Source organism: Siniperca chuatsi, linkage group LG19 (assembly GCF_020085105.1).
Source record: "Siniperca chuatsi isolate FFG_IHB_CAS linkage group LG19, ASM2008510v1, whole genome shotgun sequence".
NCBI classification, from domain to species: Eukaryota; Metazoa; Chordata; class Actinopteri; order Centrarchiformes; family Sinipercidae; genus Siniperca; species Siniperca chuatsi.
This window is the reverse complement of record NC_058060.1, coordinates 18,086,458-18,110,620: the sequence shown is the minus strand read 5'-3', so window position 1 is coordinate 18,110,620 and position 24,163 is coordinate 18,086,458. Positions and strand designations below refer to the sequence as shown.

Below are 24,163 nucleotides of genomic sequence, written 5' to 3'. Positions count from 1 at the left end.
CTCCGACTGGCGACAGTTAGCTGTTTATTTTTCTTTGAAGTACTTGCCAGTCCTCCGTCGGCACTGGGGTTCTTTGTGGTTTTCACATTTTGAATGGCACTTGAAGCAACCAGTGGGAGACCTGACCCAGGAGGGTCAGCTGAGGTTTTCAAGCAGACAGAAAACTCAGATCCTTACAGATGAGAGTCGACTCTGCAGGAAATTTCTGGATTCCTGAAAATGCTGACTGAAAGAATTACAGATTCTCAGTTTTTTTTGTGTTGCAATTTTGTTGCAAAGGGAATAAGAGTCTGCTGATGGTGTTGTATTTCCTTCAAAGTTAAGCGTAGGCAGGCTATCGAATTCTGGATGCTAATGTGATGGCCATTAACCAGTGGACCACACACACGCACAAGACAAAAAGAAGCACATACATTTGCTAGAAAGCTGCAATGTTTGGGGTGCTTATACTCCAATGTTTTGCTTTGAAACTAAAACCCAAGTTGTTCCGTGGGCCCCAAATCCCTTAGCTGAGTAAGTCCATTCCTGCTCCCCACTCCATTGTTGATGAAGTTTTCTGGAAAGACGACCTGTTTGTGTGACTGCAGCGAGCGCTGAGTCTGTGCAGAGCCGAGCGGGGGCCTCTGGGCTCGTGGGAGGGGGCAGGGCTGCAGGGCAGGAGAGGCCGCGGATGCTGCCGCAGCCTGCGTGCCTGGCTGACCGCAGCTCATCTGAAAAGTGTTTATTTCTCTACCTTTACTATCACTTGGTGAGACGTCATTATGGTGGGATGAGGAGTGGGCAGTTTGGCCAGCTCTCTATGTCGTACCAGAGTTACTTGCAAGCTGAAGGACTTCTCGATCTTCTTTCTGTTCAAGAAAATGAACAAAGAAAAGAATCTAAACTAAGCTATCTTTTTGTGTTTAATTTTTCACTCAGGATTTGGGTCCCTGGCAAGAAAAATACCTGTAATCTTTTACATTTGCTCATGACTAAACTAGGAAATAAATGTTATAATTATATGACCTCTATATCAATCCTGAACTTATTTTCACATTAAAGCTGCACTAATCAATGTTTGTATTATCAATCAATCAAATGACAATTATCAACTGATTCTCCTCAGCTTTACAGGGAGCTTTGGCGTTTTTTAGCTCATTGTATTGGTTTTACAGCTCCAACTAACGTAACTCCATTCTCATCAACCTCCTTTCCAGCAGCAGCAGGCTGCTGTTTTTGTGAAAAAGCTTTGATAAACCCACTGCACACCACCTGTCCAGCAGCAAATGGCAGACAGACAAAGTTAGCGACTAGCTAGTGAGCACAGTGGAGCATTTAGCAGATAAAGAGCAAAATATTTCCCTCAGGAGTTGGTAGAGACCAAATCAGAGCTAAAACGTGAAGGTGAAAGGTAAATATTGGACACGGCTCTTAATGAATGCTAATGTTGCTCCATGTCTATTGAGTATGTAAATAAGCAACTGTAACACATTCAACATAACAACTTGTACCAACAAGTTGATAATGTCAGTGTTTTCAGCTGCCCCAAAGGGCCAAATAAAATCAACTAATGCAGCTTTAAACATGGCCTGTATCTCTTTTCCAGGCTCAGACATTTAACCATGTCGAAACTCATCTCATTCAGTGACAGTTTGTTTTGTCAGCATAATTTTTTTTTTCAGTAAGAAAATTGTTGCCTCCCATAAGCAGAGATTTTCTGCATCTTTCAAAAGTGCATAAACACAGACTGGCTGATATAAGTGTTTATGCACTAAGTAAGCCAAAATACAACTATGTATTAACAAACACCCAAATTTTCTGCTTCTCACCTCTTTCCTTTTTAATATGTGTCTAATGTAACCCCATAAAGCTCTCACTGGATCAAAGCAGATCTGACAGATGAATTAGATCTTTATATGGAAAAAAACAAAGATCTGCCTCGCTCCCCCACAGCAAGGCAGCAGACAGTTGGAGCCTGGGAGAGCTGCTGGATGCTGCAATCTTGATTGCCTCACAATTTGACAATGCCTTTTGTTGGCTGTGATACAGAGCTCAGTCGGAGATATCCTGTCAGAAAGGCACCACTTTTTTTCCCTCTCCTTCCCATTTTGACATGGACAATCTGGCCCATGTCACAGTCCCTGAGTGGTTCTTGGCTTGCTGTGTACGATGTGATAGGGGTTACTGGCTTTTACAGTTCATCCATCACTGCTTTCTCTCCACCTCTCAGATCTTTAAATCACTTTGCTTTCCCACTATCCCTCGTATTTTCTCACAATTAGTTTTTTTTCCCTTTTTGCGACTGGCCTTGTCCTGCCTGTCTTCACTCCTCTGCTCACCCCTTCTTCATTCACTCATTAACATGAGCATCATGCCCGCCTGTCTCATGTGATGGAGGCGTATGGTTTCCATCACATGTAATAAAAGAGATGGAGCCTAAATCAGGCCACACATGGAGCCGGGATGGTGTTGGTTTCCTGCAGGACCCCAGAGCCATGAACTCAGAACCCTTTGGCCCTAATTCTGCACTTCCTCTGATGGCGTCATTGGCAGGTACAGCCTCGAAATGAGCGCAGTGGGCATGCTGTAGGACTGAGTATATTCTCCAAGCTGTTAAACAGTCAGTTATTAGGCAAGGTAACCATGCAGCCAAGACCTCCGCTGCGAGACAGCTTTGTGCATTGGCTGAGGATTGTGTTCAGCGTGTCCACAGCACCTCTCTTTACATGTTCCTTTAGAGTATAATCCATCCAAAAGTACACTTACAAGAGCTGTTAGTGATGTAATTTTCATGTCTATGTCTAGGTTTTTTTGGTCATTCCAGAGTTTTGTATATAGAGATCAAAATCACTTTTTCTTTGCCGGAATATCTTACAAAAAGTTAAAAAAGGTGAACACAACGAGTTTACTTCTGATACGTTCTAGGAAATTTTGCAGTAAGAAATCACCAGTGGTGGAAGAAGTATTGTAATCATTTACTTCAGTAAAAGTAGCAATACCACAGTATAAAAACACTCCAAGTAAAAGTCCTGCATTCAACATTTCAGTAAAAGCAAAGAAGTATCAGCAACAAATTGTACTTAAAAGTAAAGTAAAAGTACTCAAAATGCAGAGTGGCTACGGTCAGTGTTATACTATTATATTACTGGATCAGAATTATTGATTTATTAATATGTAAGCGGTACTTTTAGGTTGTCGTTGGTCAAAGTGGACCTAATTTTAACTACTGCATATACTTTTGGTAGTTTAATCTGTAACAATGAATCATATTTTAAAAACTGATTCTATATTTTGGGTGTAAAATTGAAAAAGAATCTAATTGAAGAGTTGCTAACTAACTATGAGCTCTTTAATAAATCTATGGCAAGTGAAAAGTACAATATTTCTCCCTGAAATGTAGTGAAGTAGAAGTATAGAGTTGCATAAAATGAATAATCAAATGCATCAAACATTTCAGATTGATAATATTTTAAGTGTGAGAAAATCCAATTGTCTATTGTCTAGGGGACTATTTCTTTAAAATCAAAGCAATGATTAGAAGTGTCTGAAAGTCACTGATTTATGTCCACCAACACTGAAAGTCCTGCACCAGTCGTTCACACACACACACACACACACACACATCGCAGAACATGATTCAGTGCAGGCCACCTCACCATGCCATTGAGAAAGCTGAGCTGTGTATGACTCATTCATTGAGCCATCATCTCCGTCCTGACTGTAAAACATCTTGGCTTCGATTACAGTGTGTCAGAGATCTTGTAAAACTTCTTATTTCTGTGTGAGTAATGAAGGACACATGGCATGAAAGATGAGCGCTATTTAAAAAAACAATTGGAAACAAACAACTACAGTTTTGGAATTCAGTGGAAAAAAACTTATTTCACAATCAGCAGAGAGTTTTTGTGATGTAATGAGGTTGTCAGAGGGGTAAAGATGTATTTACTCAAGTACTGGACTTGAGTACAGTTTTGAGGCATAGAAACTATAAGCTACTGTGTGTATATTTTTTATGTGATTACAGCATCTTTTAAATTATTCTGAGGGTATACGTTTTTGTTTAAAGAAAAAGAAAACTGGAGCAGTTTGTGTTTTTGGCATCCATTAGTCTCCCATAGCGCTTTTCTAGATACTACCACTAGTATACGCCAGTGTCAGAAATAGTGGCTTTAAATATTTCTGTTTTCTGAGGAAAATCTGCTAATCTACATTTATCTGGCAGCTATTGTTACTAGTTATTTTGCAGGTTAAGATTTTAGATTTTAAATTATATACATATTGCTGTTGTCAGGTAAAAATCAAACTACATTGTCTTTGCTCAGTGACACAATATTATTTAGTATCAGAGAATTCATTTCTTTCATCATTTCAGGAAATGTCCAAAAGCATTTGTGTATGTTCAAGTGATAAAGCGATCCTGACCACTGGGAGTAAAGAAGGAAGTAGTGTGGCATTATTATATAGTGACAAAGTCATGTAGGGAGGAGGTCAAGGTGGTTGGGTGAAATGTCAGACTTTAAAACGGGAGACCACTGTTTGTTTCCCGTTTCCTACTGACAGTCAATGTTGGTTTCTTTTAACCATGACCACGGTCGTTCTTAACCATAACCATGTGTTTATTATTGTAACCATGATGATAAAGGTCCCCTAACCTTAACAAAGTATTTATTTTAACCCAGACCATGGTCTTTCTCTTACCAGTGGTTCTCAAATTGGAGGGCATAGAGCCACTGCGGGGGGGTGTGGGTGTGAGCAGACCTAAAGTTACCGGAATATGATTCATGTGATGACATAAACAAACAAAAGTGCTCTGATGCTAGTAAGGCTATCTTGCTAACCTGAATCTTTTGTTTAGCTACTTCAATCTTCCGAATTATAAATGATTGATAAAAATGAAATCCACTTTTGCTGGGGTGCGGGGGCATGAACTTTTTTCGGCTCCTGGAGTGGGGAGTGAAGTTGGAGAACCACTGCCTTAAACTAAACAAGTCATTTTTGTCCCTAAATGTAACCATAACCATAGCGTTGTCACATCATAAAACGGATTTACTTTTGAAACAGCGATGATGTCAATAGTGGCGTACTATCAGAAAGCGTTGTGTCATTCTGGAGGGCATATTTTGTTGTTTAATTTGGATGACTTTCTTTTTTGGATGTTCTTTTGAGAGAACTTTCAAACTTTCCTCTGTCATTCCTTTCTGCCTTTCTTTCTTTCATTATTTCCTAGCTACTTTCCTCTATTCTTTTCCTTCTTTCTGTCTTTCTTCTGCCCAGAAATAGTGTAAACTGAAGATAAAAAGTTACCTCTCTGTCTTCACAATGAGTATTTTTGATATTTTAGCTCTAGTACTGTATAATTTTTAATACAGGAATTTTATTTGTAACAGAGTATTATCTCATTCTGATATACTTTCACTTATTCTTCCACCACTGTAGTTTGTCTTGAACTCCTCTCTTTGTCTTTGGTGCCAGGTATAATTCACTGATTGCCCTCTTGGAGTAATCTGCACTCTGGTTCCTGGAAAGGGGTTGAGTGTGTGTATTAGGCAAGGCAGGGATTCAAATCACAGTTTGTGTGACCTCAGCTCACAGCTTTGTGTTCTCATCTGTTACTATAGTGTCCCTTCTGCTATTTACAGTAAATAAACATTTTCTTTTAATGAGCGAGGCCCACATATTGGCCATGCATTGCTGTGGACATTATTGTCAGAGACAAATTAATGGCTGTGATGTTGAGATGAAAAAGATGATGTTTGGGTAATCCTTTGTTTCAAGAAATGAGGCTGGTGAAAGACACAGGCTTGATTATCACTAAGGTGGACACTGTCCGGATATTTTTTCAAACAGAGGTTTTGCAGGAACAATGGGTGAATTTAAACACACAATGACAAGGGAATCCATTCACATTTCAAAACCCACTGGTGTGTTGTTGTTTTGGAAAGGCTCTTTGTCTTTTTCAGCATCATTCTTGTTTTGCTTTGAGCAGTAAAAGTGATGTTGTCAGCTTGTGGTCTGAGCATCCTGGACGATGGTTGTTTTTGCGGTTGTGGTCGGTCAGATGTGATTGTGTCTGACTGCGCAGACGATGGGGAAAGATGACAAGTCAGTGTCCGATTTAATGACGAGCAGCCAAACTAAAGGAAAGTCTCTGATGTTAAACTGTGAACAAGGGGGTCAGTGTTCACTTATGTTTTTCCACAGTCTGCTTCAAGTTCTCTTCTTCCTAATTTTGAATATTTATTGAGAACTGTGAAACTCTAGAAGCTTCTTTTTTAACTTTATCAGCAGACCTGAACCTACACATGTAGCCAAACTTCATGTGCTACAAACCTCAAGATATTTTATCTGTGTGTTAGGATTTGTGAATCTGGGCCCTGTTAGTGTGATAGATATTTGAGAAGGTGTGAAACATGTTTGTCCTGACAGTCTTATATCCATCTGGTCATTTGTCATGTAAACAGACAGTTAGGGAATATGGAGCAATGTCATATCCCCAGTGTCTCTGTGGTAATTAATGATGATGATGTTTGGTGTTCTAATTTTATTTAATTTGGTATCAAAACCTATTTGATTCCCTTTAGTATAGTTCCCGATATCACTTTTGTAATGTATAATATATTGGATTCAGTCTTTTAGCATTTATGTTTTGTTCATCACTGAAACACAAACTGTCTCAAATGTAGCTTGAAATAACTTTCTATTCCTGCTAACAAAAACAGCCAGAGTAAGAGGACATGAATGTGACAACATAGTTTACAAAGCCACATCCCTTGTAAGCATGGTTTTGGTAATTTGCAGGTTAAAAGACACCTAGGCGTCTAAGTTCAAACTGGGCTAAATTTGGTTGAAAAGTGAGCTTTATAATAATAATAATAAAACTTTATTTATAGAGCACTTATCAAAACAAAGTACAAAGTGCTTCACAACAAGAGAAATAAAATACCACAGTGAATGATAAAGACAGAAGACACTGACTCAGACAACTTAATTTCTTCGGGCAAGTTGTTCCAGAGCCTCAGGGCCCTGATGGCAAAAGCTCATGCCCCCTTAGTTTTCATCCTGGACTCAGGAACAGACAGAAGACCCTCGCCCGAAGATCTCAAACTATGTGAAAGTTCATAAGGGATTACAAGGTCTAAAATATAATCTGGGGCCAGGCCATGGAGAGCCTTAAAAGTAATCAACAAGATCTTAAAATCTACCCTAAAACAAACAGGGAGCCAATGTAAAGAGGCTAAAACAGGTGTGATGTGTTCGTACTTCTTGGTCCTGGTTAAAAGCAGAGCAGCTGAGTTCTGTACAGTCTGCAGTCGTTTCAAAGTTTTTTGATTTAGACAAGTGAACAGGCTGTTACAATAATCAAGGCGTGAGGAGATAAAAGCATGTACAACAGTTTCTGCATCACTAAAATTTAAAATAGATCGTATTTTTGCAATGTTTCTGAGGTGATAAAAACATGATTGGACAAGCTTAGTGATATGTTGCTCAAAACATAAATTGCTATCAAACAGGCCAAGATTTCTTGCAACAGGCTTGATATGTTGTGACAGGTTACCAGTAGATGACAGTATTTGTTTAGTGATGTGTTGGGTCCCAATAACAAGGATTTCCGTTTTATTTGAGTTGAGCTGAAAAAAATTTATCGACATCCAGTTTTTTTCAGACAGGCAGTCCTGCAGAGAACTCAGCGTACTAAGGTCAGTGGGCTTGACAGGGAGGTACAACTATGTGTCATCCGCATAACAATGAAAAGAAATCCCATGTCTGCGGATGACATCACCCAAGGGAAGCATATATAAGGAGAGCAGTATTGGTCCCAAAATTGAAACTTGAGGCACACCGTACTTGATATGGGAGAAGGATGACATGAAGTTATTAATGGTGACACAGAATTTCCTATTGGACAGATAAGATGAGAACCAGTCTAGTGCAGTGCGAGATATGCCCACCCAGTGCCTCAGTCTATTTAGAAGAATGCCATGATCAATTGTGTCAAAGGCAGCACTTAAGTCCAGCAGCACAAGAATTGAACACATGCCTGTATCTACATTCATTAAAAGGTCATTAGTGACTTTGAGAAGGGCCGTCTCAGTGCTGTGGTGCTGACGAAAGCCAGATTGGAACTTATCAAAGGTATTATTGTTTTCCACAGCAGCAAGAAGCTGCTTAGATACAAGTTTTTCGAGAATCTACTAAATAAAAGGCAGTTTGGAGATTGGACGGGAGGGTGGGATCAAGCCCAGGTTTTTTTAGGACTGGCTGGACACAAGCAGTTTTAAAGAAATCAGGGATGCAGCCAGTAGACAACGGGCTGTTAAAAATAATTTGTAAAAGGGGCGCAATACAATCCATAACTTCCAATAAAAACCTAGTTGGGATTTTGTCCAGAGGGCCGGAGGATACTCTCATAAGAGACATGATGTCTGCGATTTCAGGCAGAGTAACAGCAGAAAAATTGCTCAAAGAATCCCTGTGCGGGTGATCCACATCTAAAAAGGCAGGGTTGGGGGTGATACCAGATCTTATTAACTCCACCTCACCAGCAAAGTGCAAAAGAAACTTTTCACAATCAGCATCACAATCAGCAGGGGCACAAGGAGAGGCTGGGTTAACTAACTGATCCACAGTCATAAATAGGAATCTGGGGTTGTGCTGATGGGCAGAAATAAGTGCAGAGAAATGACATGTTCTTGCATCCTTCACCATCTTATTGTAAAGGAGTAATAACTTTATAAATGTCTACAGGTACATATAACCATCGTTTTAACAGGATTTCAATGATTACCTTTCGACGTGTAAGAAGGACCTGCTTCACATTGAAATGTAGTTATTTAAATGCTTTTGAAACAACAGTGTAAGTTATAACCCAATTTCAACCCAATTTAGCCCAGTATAATCCTTAACTCCCGGATGGTAGGTATGTGGTGACTGACAGTAAGCATAACTAAGGCTACATCAGTACTTTTTTTTGGTACTGACCAAAATGTTTGCAGAACTTACAAGTACCAAAAGCTGGCATCAAATAGTTGATCCAATTCATACTCTTCTTTGCTTTTTCTTTGATCAAACAGTTTCTGGTTTGATTAATAATTTAAGTTTAAGACTTTATTCATTTGGGCAAAGTGCATGTATGGCTGTTTCTGTTTAGGAAACATTTAACATTAAATGACGAGGTTTTTGTAGAAAAACATTTACACTGTACACAAAGTAAGGTAAGGTAAAATTATTATTTTGGTATCAGTACCGAAACTCGGGTATTGTATCATTACTAGTAGAGCTAGACCGATAGCAATATCGGCTGATATTAGCTTATTGCAGATATATATCAGTATCAGTGTGTATGTTGGCCAAGAAGTAACAAGAAATTGCAGAACAGAAATGCCAAATTAGGTTTGAAGTCATTTAGAAACTGTAAAATGTCATGCTCAGTGTGTATCATGATCGTAATTCTTTGAAACTTTAATGTAAGGGATCTGTATCAAGATTGTTTGTTTACATTATGTGTTTATGTTTAAAAAAATTACTAAGTATAATGTAGCTACTGAGATATATATATATATATATATATATATATATATATATATATATATATATATATATATATATATATATATATATTCACAAGGATCAATGTAAAAGAGACAGAAAACACAGATGATTGGCACAAATAAAAAATAAAAAACAATATTATCCTAAGGCCTCACACAGCAGTCCAGTCCAGCATCTGTGTCTTTTCCTTATTTGTCCTGCTCATCCAGGAAGTGACCCACTGGGAAATGAACAGCAAGCAGGTCAAGACCCCTGACAGAGCCTCAGACAGCCCAGTGGTGTGTCGGCACTCGGGGGTTGAAATGATTACAGCTGCTCCATCTGATGCCTGTCCTCTCTGTGTGCTCATAGAGGAGCTGGAGGAGCTGTGAAACTGAATTCTCTCCTTTGTTGTTGTGTTGTCGGCAGTGTGTTTTGTGTTTTGCCAGGTGTCCTCCATATTTGACAGCCAACTAAAAATTCTCTACTTATCCAGTGAGCATCTGAAGCTCATCAGTCAAGTGTGCACTGAAATGGAAAAGCCTTTTGCCTGTGTAATAGTTTATACCCTTACAAAAGTGTTTTGGTATCATTTCAGCACAGCAGATTTGTAAACACTGTCAGCGTGTTTGGATTGGAACAGTTAATTTGGGCAGCAGTGTTTTGATTACTGTGAACTGATGAACTGATATGCTTGCTTTATTGTGGAAGCATGCATGAGCTGACACTTCAAACATGTCAGCAGTTATGAATGATTCAGAAATTCAATCATTTATCGTGGCTGTATTCCCAGTGTGCACTTCTCTGCTTACAGTGGCGAGGGAAGACTTTGGTAACTCCTGATGTTTCATACACAGCTGTGTTTGTAAGCCACTTTGTGCTTAGTAACTCGCTCCACACCCAGAGCTGGAGCTGTGCTTTTAAAAGACAAATGTCTTTCAGGCATATACACTTGTTAATATTTTTTAAGGAGCCCATTGAGGCCGTTACATAATTTGGACATGAGTATCAGCCATATTTTGGGGCTCTAAAAGCTGATGTCACGCTAAGGTGTTGGCACAGTATATAAGCAGAAAACTCCACAAAGACATTTCTCTCCTGATTCCACAGTTTTGTGTCCTCTTCTTAATTCTCATCATGCTTCTCAAACATTTCCTCACCTCTCTTCATAATGACCTGCTTGCTTTGAAGATGTGAAGATTTTGGCAAGAAATCGCCAAAAGTCACAAGTAGTTGATTTTATTTATGCAAAGGTGTCATGCTTTTAAACTGTTAAAAAAAAGAGTCAAAACTGTGGAAGCATTACAGTAAAACCATTTTTTAAAACTCAGTTTAAAGCTGCTATAATAAATATTTTATATTAATTTTAATCAAATGACTATATGTAATCTGAACGGACTCGCTCACAGTGACAAACCCACCAAAATTATCACTTGACTTTGCAGATGCCCTCACTTCCCTCCCTCTTCTACTGAGCTTTTTAGCGTCTTTTGCAGTAACACATTTTTTTGTTTATACAACCTGCAACTGTACCATTTTAATTTATTCTAATGGCTCTCATTATGCTATCTTTTTCAACCACAGCAGGTTGCTGTTTTTAGCAAAAAAGCTCTAAAAACCCACTGTTTGTTACTTGGTCAGCACCAAGCAGCAGAAAGACAAAGTTGGCAACTAGCTGGTGAACATAGTGGAGCATTTAGCAGCTAAAGAGCCAGATATTTCCCTCAGGAGGTGGTGGAGACCAAAACAGAGCTAAAAGAAAAGTGGATTGAATTTATATTTTTCAGGTCACCTAAAACACAATTACAAATGAATACTGATGTTGCTCCGTATCTGCTGGATTGCTGAATTGTTTGCAAACACATTTGCCATCTAAACTTTATAAAGTGAAAATATGTCAGTGTTGTGTTTATGGTTTGTTACGCTACCCACAAGTGGCCAAAAAATAAGTTGATGAAAGTTTAAAGATGTGAAGATTATGGCAAGAAATCACCAAAAGTTGACTTTGTTTATCTAAAGATTATAGCCTGACCAATACTGGATTTTTGAGGCAGATACTGATCTGATATTGATACTTGGGAGTTAAAAAAATCCAATAACAATATATTGGTCAATATATATATATATATATATATATATATATATTTTTTTTACATAAACACATAACATTAAAGAATCTCGATACCTATTGCTTAGAGTAGTTTTTAATGAACTCTCTGGTGGACAAAATATGTAATTGTGGCACTGTTTCTAAATTACCTCAAACCTAGTCTGGCATTTCTGTACTGCAATTTCTTGTTACTTATCAGCCGACATATATACCAATGTATCTGCAATAAGCTAATTTCGGCCAATATATCGGCCTGGCTGACTGGTCGGTCATTTTTGGAATCACAGGGAGTGCAGCTTTAGGCAGATGAAGTCTGTATTTTGGCCTGTGAGGCGGTGGTGTCATTTGAGTTCAAAACCATGGAAGTATTACATTCAAAACCCTTTTTAACTCTGTTTTTTTTTTCTTTTTTTGCAGTACTTTCCCGTGCTCTTTACGGTAAATCTCATGTTCTGTCAGGTTGGCCGAGAAGGCCTCCCTTCCAGCTGGACTTGGTGTTTAACTGAGGTCTAACACTTGGTGGTCATTAATAATCCCTTCACACCCTTAAGAACGAGTCAAGTTGTTAGCTTTGGCATCTAAACTCCAGTTGAGACCCTGACAAGCCAATCGGCGCTGCATTTTAAATTTATAGTATTACCTCATCTATTAAAATGCACTTGAACTAAATGTGTGGTGAAATCTTTGGCACTAAATAGTCCCTGCTCTTTACAGGTTGATGAATAATGGTCATGTGATTGACTGGCTTTCAGAGTGTGATAGTCATGTATTGCACTCTTTGTGTTGCCATGCTGTATAAGAGCTATTCCTTCATATTGCAAATGTGAAGTGAGTTTCATTCCAGGTGCATGAAAACCAGAACACCCCCCTCACACACACACACACACACACTCACACAATGCAACCCCAACTTTTCATACACACACAGACACACACTTCCTGAATTGAAAATGAAATGCAGCTGTGTTCCCGTCAGCACTGTGGATCTCGCCACTCATCTGTCATGACAGATATCCTTGGAAAGAAATATTCCACAAGTGTCCCCGCTAGCTAAGGCCTTTTAGTTTGACTTCAAAGTAACTGACACTGCAAGAAGAGAACTAAAAGGTACAGATTCACCATTTAACTGCACAAAAATACGTTACATGATTACTTTCAGTGCCTCTTGTGTAAAACTCATGAAGTCTTTGTGCTTCACTGGGAAGGAGGACACGAGAGAGACATTGACTGAAAAAGAGGAAGTCTGCTGAGTGAAGGCTGAGTTCAGGAAAATAAGCATGTCGCTGAGTGTAAACAAGTCAGTTGGGGGTATTGTTTTTGTGTCCCCTGCCCCTTCACCACCCGGGCCCTAAGGGAAATGTTGGACTCTTTAATGTAGACTCCAGGGCTGTTTGTCCAGATGTGGGACTCCTGGACATGGAGAGTCTGTAGCTAACACCAAATTCTACCCACATGTCCTTTTTAGACCTTTCTGCTCCAAACAATTTACAATAGGCAGCAAAATGTATTGAATAATGACATATTCTTCATTCTTTTACACAGGGATCCAGGAGAGCACCCAGTGCACTAAGTGTAAAAATGAATGGGCGCTGAAGACCTCCATAGCTCTGCTCTATGTGCTGTGTACTCTTCTCACCATCGCTGTTGCTGTGCTTGGATATAAAAGTAAGACAAATCTCCTTTGAGCTCAGTAAGCTACACTCTTCTGTCACTGTGACCTGATGGGTACAATTATAAGGGGCCAAGATGACATTTCTAAACATCACTTCAGTGATGTAATTTGTTTTCTAAAATGTTAAAATGATTTGCTTACAGAGTGCTGAGAGACCGGGCGTTCAAACATGTCATTTGGTGTCTCTTTGTGCTGCCAAGAAATAAGAATATTGCTGTTTGATGAATGTATGAGTACACTGAGAACTCGTGTTTTGTTTGTGTGAGAGAGAGACGGAGTTCTTCATCACCAGAGTGGACTTATGCGTGGCCGGGCATGACATGAATGTTCTTTGGCAATGCTTCATTATTTAAAAGCAGCAGATCGGTAATGGAAAATATGAGAAAGGACCACCACACCTATAAGAAAAAATCTGTCAGTTTAGAGAGCTAGATGAAAAAGATCAATACCACTCAAATGTACTCTATCTGTCTGTTTAAATATGAAGCTACAGCCAGCAGCTGGTTAGTGTAGCTTAGCACAAATACACCAGCACCTCTAAAGCTCCCGAATTAACATGTTACATCTTGTTTGTTTAATTTCTGCTGGTTTCCTTGCAACCTCATTGTGACAACAAGACTCCAGGAAGTTACTACGTCTAGTTGTCCAGCACATTTCCCTCTAAAACCATAAACTTGTCATTTTAACACTTCACTTTTCACTGTTTGCCCCTGTTTCCAGTCTTTGTGCTAAGCTAAGCTAACTGGCTGCTGGATGTAGCTTCATATTTAGCGTACAGATATAAGCGTGGTATCGATGGCAAGAAAGCGAATAAGTGTATTTCCCAAAATATTGAACGATTCCTTGAATGTATGTACCATCTAGACATTCAGATACCATAGTTTTGGCATTTTTTGTCCAGGTTTTGAGATATCTGTCTCGGAGGTTTCTGCTGCTGTGACAATACAATGAGTTGAATGGAATTATGTTTGCAGTGTGCAGAGCATGAAAAATTATATTTAAAGAATTCATCAACAGCATCTCTTTCCACAAAGTCCCCATGACTTTCCATAGACCTCACTGTCAACAATTTTCATAGGCACTATTTCATTCAGGAGAAAGTAGATCCAATGAAAACTGTTCACAGTAACTGGGACACTGATTTTGGAAAAATATGTTGTTGTCAAGTTTATTAAATGTACTTTCCAGTGCTGTGAGCTCCACAAATTAAATTTCATTCACCTCCATTGTTTTGAGGTGGAGGCAGAATATAAATTATATTCTTTGTAATTTGGGTGAACAGACCATTTAAGATTCAACCCTGTCCCCTCTCTCTGTGCTTTAGCCCCTCTGTCTCCACCCCACAACCTTCTCTCAGTTTATTTTACCAACACCCCCAAAGCTCACACCTCTTGGAAGGGTCTTCAGGCTTTGTGGAGCTGAGCTTTCTGGTTGGCTTTTTCAAAATTTTTTCCAGGTCAGGAAACGGTCCCGCCGTCTTTCGGAGAACTGAACTCTGAATGTTCCTGCCATAATTGTGCTAAACACTCCAATATGCGACTGCGTGTGCCCTCTCCTTATTTTCAGTTTGTGAAAATTGTATGAAGTTAACATGTCCAGGGGTTATCTGTGTGTCTTGAGTATATTAATAATGATGTCCTCTTACTCTCTGAGCTCAATCGGTCCTACTTGTTCCATGGTGCATGTTTTCATGCGGGCCTAATTGATCCCAGATGAGCAGTGAGTGAACTCAGTGCAACTCCAGCAGAACCCACTGAAATTGGGTTTTTACTGGCTCTGAAGTACAGCTCTGTCAAGGGAATCACAGTTCAGCCTAAACACACTCCCAGCTCCAGATGGTGATGTAGTGAGACCCAGAGTGCTCTATGCACTTAACATATGTGCTGCTCTTTGTCCTCCATCACTGACCCACAGAAACGTCCTCTATGTGACTCTTTTGTTTTGATGCAATTTAACCGTAGAAGTTTGGCAGGAATTCAGTGACCTCCTGTCTTCTCTCCTACAGCCTGTTGTCTTGATTGACACGACCAAAGGCAATATGAGGTCATTCTCTGGACTCTGGAGGATTTAAATCCCATTAGTTTTCCTCAAAGAGAGTAAGAAAAGTAACTGGAATAGTACATGACCTGTGTGTTTACCTCACTCCCTGTATGAATGTCTTTCTATTCTCAAAGACCAACTGGTTTTAAATATGCATAAAAAGTGTCGTAGAAGCAAAACATCCAGCACAATTCATCGTGTTACAAAGAGGAGGGTAACAAATCTCCACCAGTGTCTTCTGTAGATATTTTAAAGGTAGCTGAAGAGAGAGAGTTCACTTCAGTACACTCAGGGATTCTCCTGCTACAGCCTCACTTGGTCTGGTATGACCAGTAGCTTATGGTGGCTAATGTTAGCAAACTTTAGATACTGCTGTGTAACTGTCATTACTGAATCAGTTTTCTGACTTTATGTCTCTCCTGTACTTGTGCAACTGTTATGCTATGCTTTAGTATGTCACAGTTAAACATTTGAATGGTTTTATCGCAAAAGTAAAACAAGTTGTAAACACACCATACCTCACTGGGAGACCTATTTGTTGTTTCCTGCTTGTGGTCCAATTACACTCACGCTCTGTCAGGTCGCGTAGTGATGATGTTTGACTCAAGAAACTGATTCAAAGTGGTTCTACCTGTAATAGAGAGCCAAAGTCCTGACGTCACTTCCAGACTAGCTTCTGTTCTACTAGCTTCTATGACTCAATGCAAACTCTCACAGAACGTTTCTTAAATCAGTCTTTCTGAACAAATCAAACATGTTCTTTGGGTTTACCATACATATTCTAAGATAAATGAATATGTACTACATACCGGCTATTAGAAGTTGAAACCTTCAGGTTTTTAAAGTTAAATTATATAATATTAATTTGTTAGCATTTTGCTTTAGCATTAGTAAAATACCTGAAAAATGTGCAGAGGAGTTTTCAGATGTTTTCCAATCCTGAGTACTGCCTGCAGGCTACCTTTCAGGCTGCAGGTACAACCACCACCAGTAGCCTCTTTGTAGCCTGAGAGGCAAAATCTGGGGCTCCAAAGAAAGTCCAAAACGCACTCGCTGCTGCTCATAAAGCTTACTGTAATGGCTGTGAGCACAGGTAATAATTAAAAGCGACCAAGATGAATATGTCAACATGTTGATCAGCTTCTCTTTAATCTGGATTTTGGCAGCTGGACAGTCAGAGGACACTGTTTAAAGAGAAAGTGAGTAAACCCTGAGAATATAGTTATTTACTTTTTCCAGTTGATCTAGAGTTTTGAACAAGTGTCCAAGGAAACACTTGATTTTTGTAAAAACCATTACATGAAAGTCCTAGGATTATGTGTAGATGCATTCCCACTTCAATTGTAAATTTGCCCTCAAATGTTTATCCTATCTAACAGTTTGTACTTTCAGCTGCACAGTGAGTTTTGAGATGCTTGCCCTGTGGCTCCTAGAAATGATAAAATAACCAAAGCATGGAGTTTACAATTCACTCACTTCATAACTATTTTTACTATTACTGACTTTATATGTATAAGGAAGTTGGATTTTACAAGCCAACCTGGATAGTTTTAAGAACGACCCACACAAGAGCTGGAAAGAGTTCAAACTGGGTACAAAACAGCTCATTTTACAACATTTGGATCTAGAAGGTTTCTGCCAAAATAATGCTTTCCTCTGCAGCGCTGTTGCGATTTCAACTACTTTGCATGTGTGTTTTATGGTTAATTTTGCCACAGTGTGATGCAATGAGTCTCTCTGGAGGCCAGTACATGGACAGACCCTGTGGAAAAGGCCCAGAAATGTCTGTATGTGAAAGTCTGCTTGTGTTAGTTTCAGTTTCCAGCCTAGTGTATGTGTAAGTGTCAGCGAAAGAAACAATGTGCCATAGGTGTAGCCTATGAGTCAAAGTGTCTTTTGTGCTCTGCAATGCTGAACTGTACGATCTGTGTCTGGAAATGTTTCCATTTTAGCTTGATGTGTGGAACATTTCTTGTCCAACTGACCATTTTCTCTCATAACTAAAAATAATGTGGTAATTTTATAGGTTCATATGGTTTTAAATGTATTTATTTGTTCCATGAGGCAACTTTAAGTGCGTTGCTAGGACATCTAACAGGGTGAAGAAAGGAAACACAAAACAGCTTTGACCATATTGGTTAAACATTAATTTTCCAATTTGAAGTTTACCAAACATCTCATTGTCAATTACTCAGGAGGCAGTTTTTCTTTGTTTTGCAGTATGGAGACTAAAGTATAATTTTCTTTTGCTTTTGAAGTCTTACATTTGAAGGAATTGTTTGACATCTTGAGAATGACACTTATTTTCTTTCTTGCAGAGAGTTAGGTGAGATCAATACCACTCTCATATCTGTATGGTAACTATATAGAGCTAGAGCCAGAAGACAGTTAGCTTAGCTTAGCCTTAAGACTGGAAACAGGACTAAACAGTTAGCTTGGCTCTGTCCCAAGGAAACAAAATACGCCTACCAGCACTGCTCTCAGTCAAGAAATAGTCTGGAACACTGTAAAACCACAAGGTGTTGTGTTTTCACTTGATTCGTAGGCATTAGAGTTGCTGGTAGGGGGATTTTGTTACCTTTGGAAAGAGGCAAGCTAGCTGCTTCCCCCTGTTTCCAGTCTTTATGCTAAGCTAGTCGGAGGCTGGTGATAGCTTCATACTTAAAAAATAGACATAAGAGAGGTTTCAATCTTCCCATCTAACTCTCAGCAAGAAAGCTTACTACCCAAAATATCAATGTTTTTCTTTAAGTTTAATATACATGGGATATAAACTAGTGGCTAACTATTATACCACAATATTAAGGCCACTATTCATGCAAAACAGACCATAAATAAAAGGTGTTACCTGTGTCCTCATCTGGAGGGATAGATGGATTTAAACCAGCTCATCTTGTCTTTCTGGTGATTTGACTTCTGGAGGTGAAAGCCTTGTGATTGAACTGTTGTCTTAACTGTTGGAGCAAACAGCTGGGATGCAGCTTCCCAGCAGAGGAGCCCATGCAGTTCCCAGTTAAAGGATGTGTTCCCCTGGCGAGGCTGGTGGTAGAAGTGGGCTGATTCCCTGGAATCCCAGACACATTCCAGAGGAAATGAACGCTAGTGTCGCCTGTGGGGGCGTGAAGAGCCTCCCTGCCACAGCGTCTGTCTTCTCTGGGCTGTCTTTGATCTGCCTGTTTACTGAAGACCCCCCTAGGTCACTTCCTGTCCCCTAGGGCCCTCGCCAGTGTCTCCTCATGTACCTCCAACCGCGGTTTCTGTCATTGGCCACCCACTCCATCTTTGCTGAATCAATGTTTCTTCCTCCCTCCTTCTGTCTCTTTCGCATTGCCTACCTTTTCTGTCTCTCACCCTAAATTTCATTGCACTCCAACTCCAAATTCCACTTTTTCTACGTCTCTCTACCTCTGTCACACTCTAAATCTCGCCTAACCCAAGAGATTACCTTAATCGAATCCACCATTATTACATGCCTACAAGATATGTAGACACATCTCTTATAGTATCTGTAAGTGAATTTCATTGGTTTCCTCTCTGATCCCTTTTATATATGATGTCTGTGGTTGCAGGCAATTCTGGTCTGTTAATAAAGGGCCTGTGATGAGAATATGACACTAACCTTTGTTCTACTGATGCTGTTTTTCTTTCAGTGGTCCAAAGAGTTGACAGCGTGTCTGAGGGTATTGCAAACTATGGAGGAAAGATAATTGCTGTTGAGACTGATTTGAAAAAGCTAGGTAAGTTTCATGTATCTGGGTTTAAATAGAAGCAAAAGCTACAGTGAGAGGCTGAAACATTTTTTTGTAATTTATTGTACAAATCTCTGTCTTCAGATGATCAAGCAGGGGAGAAGTCAGAGAATACCACCACAGAGATCCAGGCTTTTAAGAACAACATCTGGAGTCTCCAGAGGCAACTGTCTGCGGTGGAGGAACGCATCCACAACGATCAAGTTAAGCTGAGTCAGCTGCAGAACATTGACTCAGACATCCAGAACAGCCAGAGCTCCATTCAGGGACTGCTGGATAGCAACACGGCCACCTTACACTCTGTAAATGGCACCCTTCGGTCTTATGGCAGCATCATTGAGGGTCTGCAGGACGACACAGCCAGGCTGCAGAGAGAACTCCAGCAGCAGGTGAAACTTCAGGACCAGGCGTTGCTCAGCATCAGCAGCCTCAACTTCACCCAGGCCCAGCAGAGAGGCCTCATCGCCGTTCTGCAACGCTCAGTAGATGACACCAGCCAGGCCATCCAGAAAATGCGCAATGATTTTCAGAGCCTTGAGCAGACGGCCCGACAGACGCGCTCTGATACTGAGTGGCTTCGTAGCAAAGTGGAAAACCTGCAGCTCATGGCCAGTAATGCCTCAGCTCTTGCAAAGGCCAACAACGAAAGCCTGGAAGAGATGGGATCGCAGCTCACTTTTATAGCCAACAAGCTCCAGAACACCAGCAGCCTGGCTGACGCTCACGACCAGACCCTGAGGGAGATTTTGGACCAGCAGAGGGACTTCAGTAACCTCACATCCACCAAGTTTGACCGGTTGGAGGTGCGGCTAGATGAGTCAGAGCAGAGTATGGACCGCGTAACCGGCAACATCAGCTTCACTACGCAGCTCCTGGGTGCCATCAACCTTAACCTGAACGGGTTACGCACTTGTTCCGAGACCATCGGCCGTCACTCAGACTTCCTGCTAAACCTTAACAGTAGCATGACAGACGTGAGGACAGATGCAGCCAGTCTGAGATCCCAGCAGGAAGAGCTGGCAGCACGTGTGGACAAGGAGGTCACCAGCCTCTCTATTGTCATGGAGGAGATGAAGCTGGTGGACACCAAGCACTCCCAACTAATAACCAACTTCACTATTTTACAGGGTGAGGGGTGTGTGGCTGCAGTGTGTGTGTGTTTGTGTTCTAATGATGAATGTTTGTTTAAAAGTTAAAGGAATTGTTTGGGATTTGGGAGAAATCCGCTTGTTTGCTTGCTTGCAAAGAGTTAGATGAGAAGATCGATACCACTCTTACATTAGCTGAGCTTAGCACAAGCCAAGACTGGAAACAGGGGCAAATAGCTAGCCTGGCTAAAGGTAACAAAATCCACATACCAGCATTTGTAAAACTCTTTAACATGTTATATCTTGTATGTTTAATCACACAAAAAACGTAAAAAGTGTAAAAAAGAAAAGTTGTGATTTTTCCTGGGGGTTATGTGCCAAACTATTAAGTTAAGCTAACCGGCTACTGGCTGTAGCTTCACATTAATCCTAATCAGTCGCCCCTCTACCTCTCAGCAAGAAAAGCAAATAAGCGTTTTTCCCAAAATGTGACACTATTATTTTAAAAAATACTTTAAAGTTTGTTTCACTAGCTTACAGTATGTCTTATTTTTCAGGTCCGCCTGGTCCCAGAGGGCCAAGAGGGGACAAAGGACCTCAGGGACCATCTGGTCAGCCCGGCCAGAAGGGAGAGAAAGGGGAAAAGGGTGGTCCAGGGATACGAGGATCCCGAGGAGAGCAGGGTATCCCAGGACCACCAGGTCTGCCAGGGTTAAAAGGCCTGCCAGGCGTACCTGGCATCCCCGGGTCCAAAGGCTCCCGAGGGTCAGGAGGGAGAGCTGGTCCTCCTGGAGCTAAAGGAGAGCCAGGTATTGCCGCTCTGCCTGGAAGAGACGGACAGCCTGGTCCTCAGGGGGCACAGGGCCCACCGGGTATCAGAGGCTCAATGGGACCAGCTGGGGAGCAGGGGCCAAGGGGACTGCCAGGACCAGTGGGGCCTCCGGGCCCAGCTGGGCCACCGGGACAACCAGGGATGCCAATCCGGGATCCAGTAATTCCTTTCGGCCCTGTGTCTCTGCAGGATGAGGCAGTAGCTCCTACACTATGGGCCCCAGGTACGACTTTACTCATTACTAACACCTGACTAGAATCCACTTATGAGGTCCTGAAGTAATACATTGAATCAGCTAGCATCAATGCACATTACTTGATCAACATTTTTTTTTCTGGTTGGTACAGGTTTACTAGAATATTCCCTTGATGGCAATTGTTCCAGAAATTCCAGAAAACTAATACTGTATCACTCAGATCAAATGGCTTTTTAAAAGAATAGTTCAACATTTTGTGAAATACACTTATCTGCTTTCTTGCTGAGAGTTAAATGAGAAGATCAATACCACTCTAATGTCTATACAGTAAATATGAAGTTAGATCTAGCAGCTGTTAAAGCTCACTAGTTAACACATTAGCCTATATTTTGTTTGTTTAATCCTAAAGCCAAACTGTAAATACAACAATATGTGGTTGTAGAGGAGATTATGTGGTATGGTAGACAGATTTTGTTACCATTAGACACAGTCAGGTTAGCTTTTTCCCAGTTTCCAGTATTTATGTTAAGCTAAGCTAACCGGCTGCTGGCTCAAGCTTCATATTTACCGTACAAATATGACAGTGGTATCAATCTTCTTATCTATTTCTTGGCAAGAAAGCAAATAAGTACATTTCCCAAAATGTCAAACTTCATTTATAATGAATGTTTATGAGATATACCAGTTTGATAATCAAGCACCATTGATAATAATATGGTAGTTTTTGATTCATTAAATGAAATCACTTGATGTTTTACAGGATGTCCTTTTGACTGGGTAAACTACAGAGACAAGTGCTACTTTTTCTCCAAAGACCTGCACAGTTTTGATGACGCAAAGGCAACTTGTGAATCAACATCTGCTTCATTGTTGATCATCAACGATATGGAGGAACAGGTGACTGATTATGATTGTGTTTTTTGCACTTAAAGAATGAAATCCACTAAACTCATTATGTACTAGAAGGAAAGGTTGTCAATGCCCTGTAATGCTTGGGGTAACTTCTCAGTTCTGACTCAGTGTTTTTTCTGTCCTCATGTGACCTCAGAAATGGCTGAAGAAGCAAACCTTAGGAAAGGGCTACTTCTGGATGGGTCTGACCGACAGGGGGGAGGAGAACGTTTGGCACTGGCTGGACGGGACTGAACCTGCTTTCACGTCAGTATTCAATCAGAAAATACCTCTATCGTAGGGAACATCTTATCCTGTATGAAACTAAGTGCTGTTCTTCAGATGGATAGAGTACCGTTTACAGTTTAGGGTTTTCATTTACAGGAAACAACACCAAGTAAACACGCAAATTCTTGTGAAAATCTCAACTTTGATATTTTTGATTGCTTTGACCTCCATGCAAAACTCCACTCCCCTATTCCTGCTGCCCATTCAAATAAAACAAATACTTTCACATTCAATAAACCTTTATGTATTCAGGGTGGTCCAATCAGAGAAAAAAATCCAACATTTAGACAAACATTACAAGGATAAGGATACAATTATGAAATGAATCAAACCAGCACTGAATAAAAGCAATATTGGATGAAAGCCTAGTTAGCCTCAAAGACCTACACTCGTGGTCTCAATTAAAATTTTAAAATCTGCCAAAGAAATCAGATGATCCAACTTTAATTCTTGAGGCAGTTTATTCTCTTTTATTCTCTCCTCCACTGCTGTAGTTTTCCACCGGACTCTTTGATGAAATATGTAAATCTAATGTGTGAATGCCCTCTGTTGTTTGCCTGCAGAAAGTGGAAGCCTGGTCAGCCTGACAACTGGGGCCATGGGCATGAAATGGGAGAAGACTGTGCGGGGCTCATCCACGAAGGGCTGTGGAATGATTTCTTCTGTGAAGATCTCATAAGCTACATCTGTGAGAAGGAAATGGAGACCTGTACGTTGATTTCTGTCTTTCCAAATGCCACCGTTTTCTTCCTGCTCAACAAGTGAGGGTGATTTCCTCAGAGGTGTCCTAATGTTATTCTGTATCTTTTTCAGCAGCAAGATCGCCTGGATTGTAGCAATGTCTTGAAAGGGAGCTTGCGGTGAGCAGCTAGACTTCCCTCATGTGGCACTGATCCACTGACACAGCACATGCAGAGTCCGTACGGAGAAAGCAAAGGGACAATTTTGAAATGAGCCCAGGGCTGCAGCAGCAAACATCTCTCCAATGCTGAAGAGATGTCTTTCTCCTCCAATTGATCCCAGTCCATCTTTACCAGCAAGTGCAATACAGCAAGGCAATCAAAGGAGGACTTTTATTTTTTATTTTTAAGTACCAAATCACCAATTGATTTATATATATAAATATGTTTATGGTTATTTGAAATACATTTTATAAAACTGTATTCCACGTGCAACTGAATATCTGAATGTATATTTCATTATGCAAGTTTTGTAGGAAATTATAAATTCTATGAGGCCAAGTGGACTTACCATAGTGCTTTTCATAATATGTAATTGTCTTAAAATGAAAAGGTGCAAAATGATGCGCAAAAAACATTATGTCGCTGATATGCTATCTTCGAGGAACCTGTTATCTAACCTCATGAATGTCTATATAGCATTTTCATTAGTAGAAACAAATGAAGTATTTACACATAAATACAGAAAAATGTCACAATCAGCTTGAGTTTTAGTTCAAGACTGCACGTTTACAGTTTAATATTCCATGTATGATACAGTAGTTTGTGATTGAGATTTATTTTTCACTATTACAGACGTACATATGTTTATGGATATGAATCTGTGGATCCTACCTACAAATATAAAATGTGCCATTTTTTGCACTCAGGTACTGTTTCCTGTTAAGACAAAATGCTTGAGTTTAAACAACACTACGAAAGATGAAGGAAACACTCACAAATAAATATGTAAAACCCATGAGATGTTCGTATTTGTTGGCTTATTTCTGTTTTTATGCAGATCTAGTATCAGATGGCTCATCTGTCTGCAGTGTGAGGGTCATCACAAAA

The 24,163-nt window shown here is 40.2% G+C and overlaps 1 protein-coding gene across 2 annotated transcripts in view; it reads left to right on the top strand.

The window, feature by feature from the left end:
* The window catches only part of LOC122866843 (collectin-12-like), a 40,489-nt gene extending 16,415 nt beyond the window's left edge, over positions 1-24,074 (top strand). Inside the window, exons 3-10 of one of the 2 annotated variants that reach the window (XM_044177010.1) lie at positions 13,160-13,282; positions 18,980-19,066; positions 19,163-20,206; positions 20,724-21,221; positions 21,955-22,091; positions 22,243-22,352; positions 22,937-23,082; positions 23,190-24,074. In XM_044177010.1, coding sequence (XP_044032945.1) covers positions 13,160-13,282; positions 18,980-19,066; positions 19,163-20,206; positions 20,724-21,221; positions 21,955-22,091; positions 22,243-22,352; positions 22,937-23,082; positions 23,190-23,209 — 2,165 coding nt within the window. In that variant the 3' untranslated portion in view covers positions 23,210-24,074. Of the gene's footprint in view, positions 1-13,159; positions 13,283-18,979; positions 19,067-19,162; positions 20,207-20,723; positions 21,222-21,954; positions 22,092-22,242; positions 22,353-22,936; positions 23,083-23,186 lie in introns of both variants that reach the window. The other variant, XM_044177009.1, reaches the window with a different exon arrangement.
* Positions 24,075-24,163: the final 89 nt, after the last annotated feature.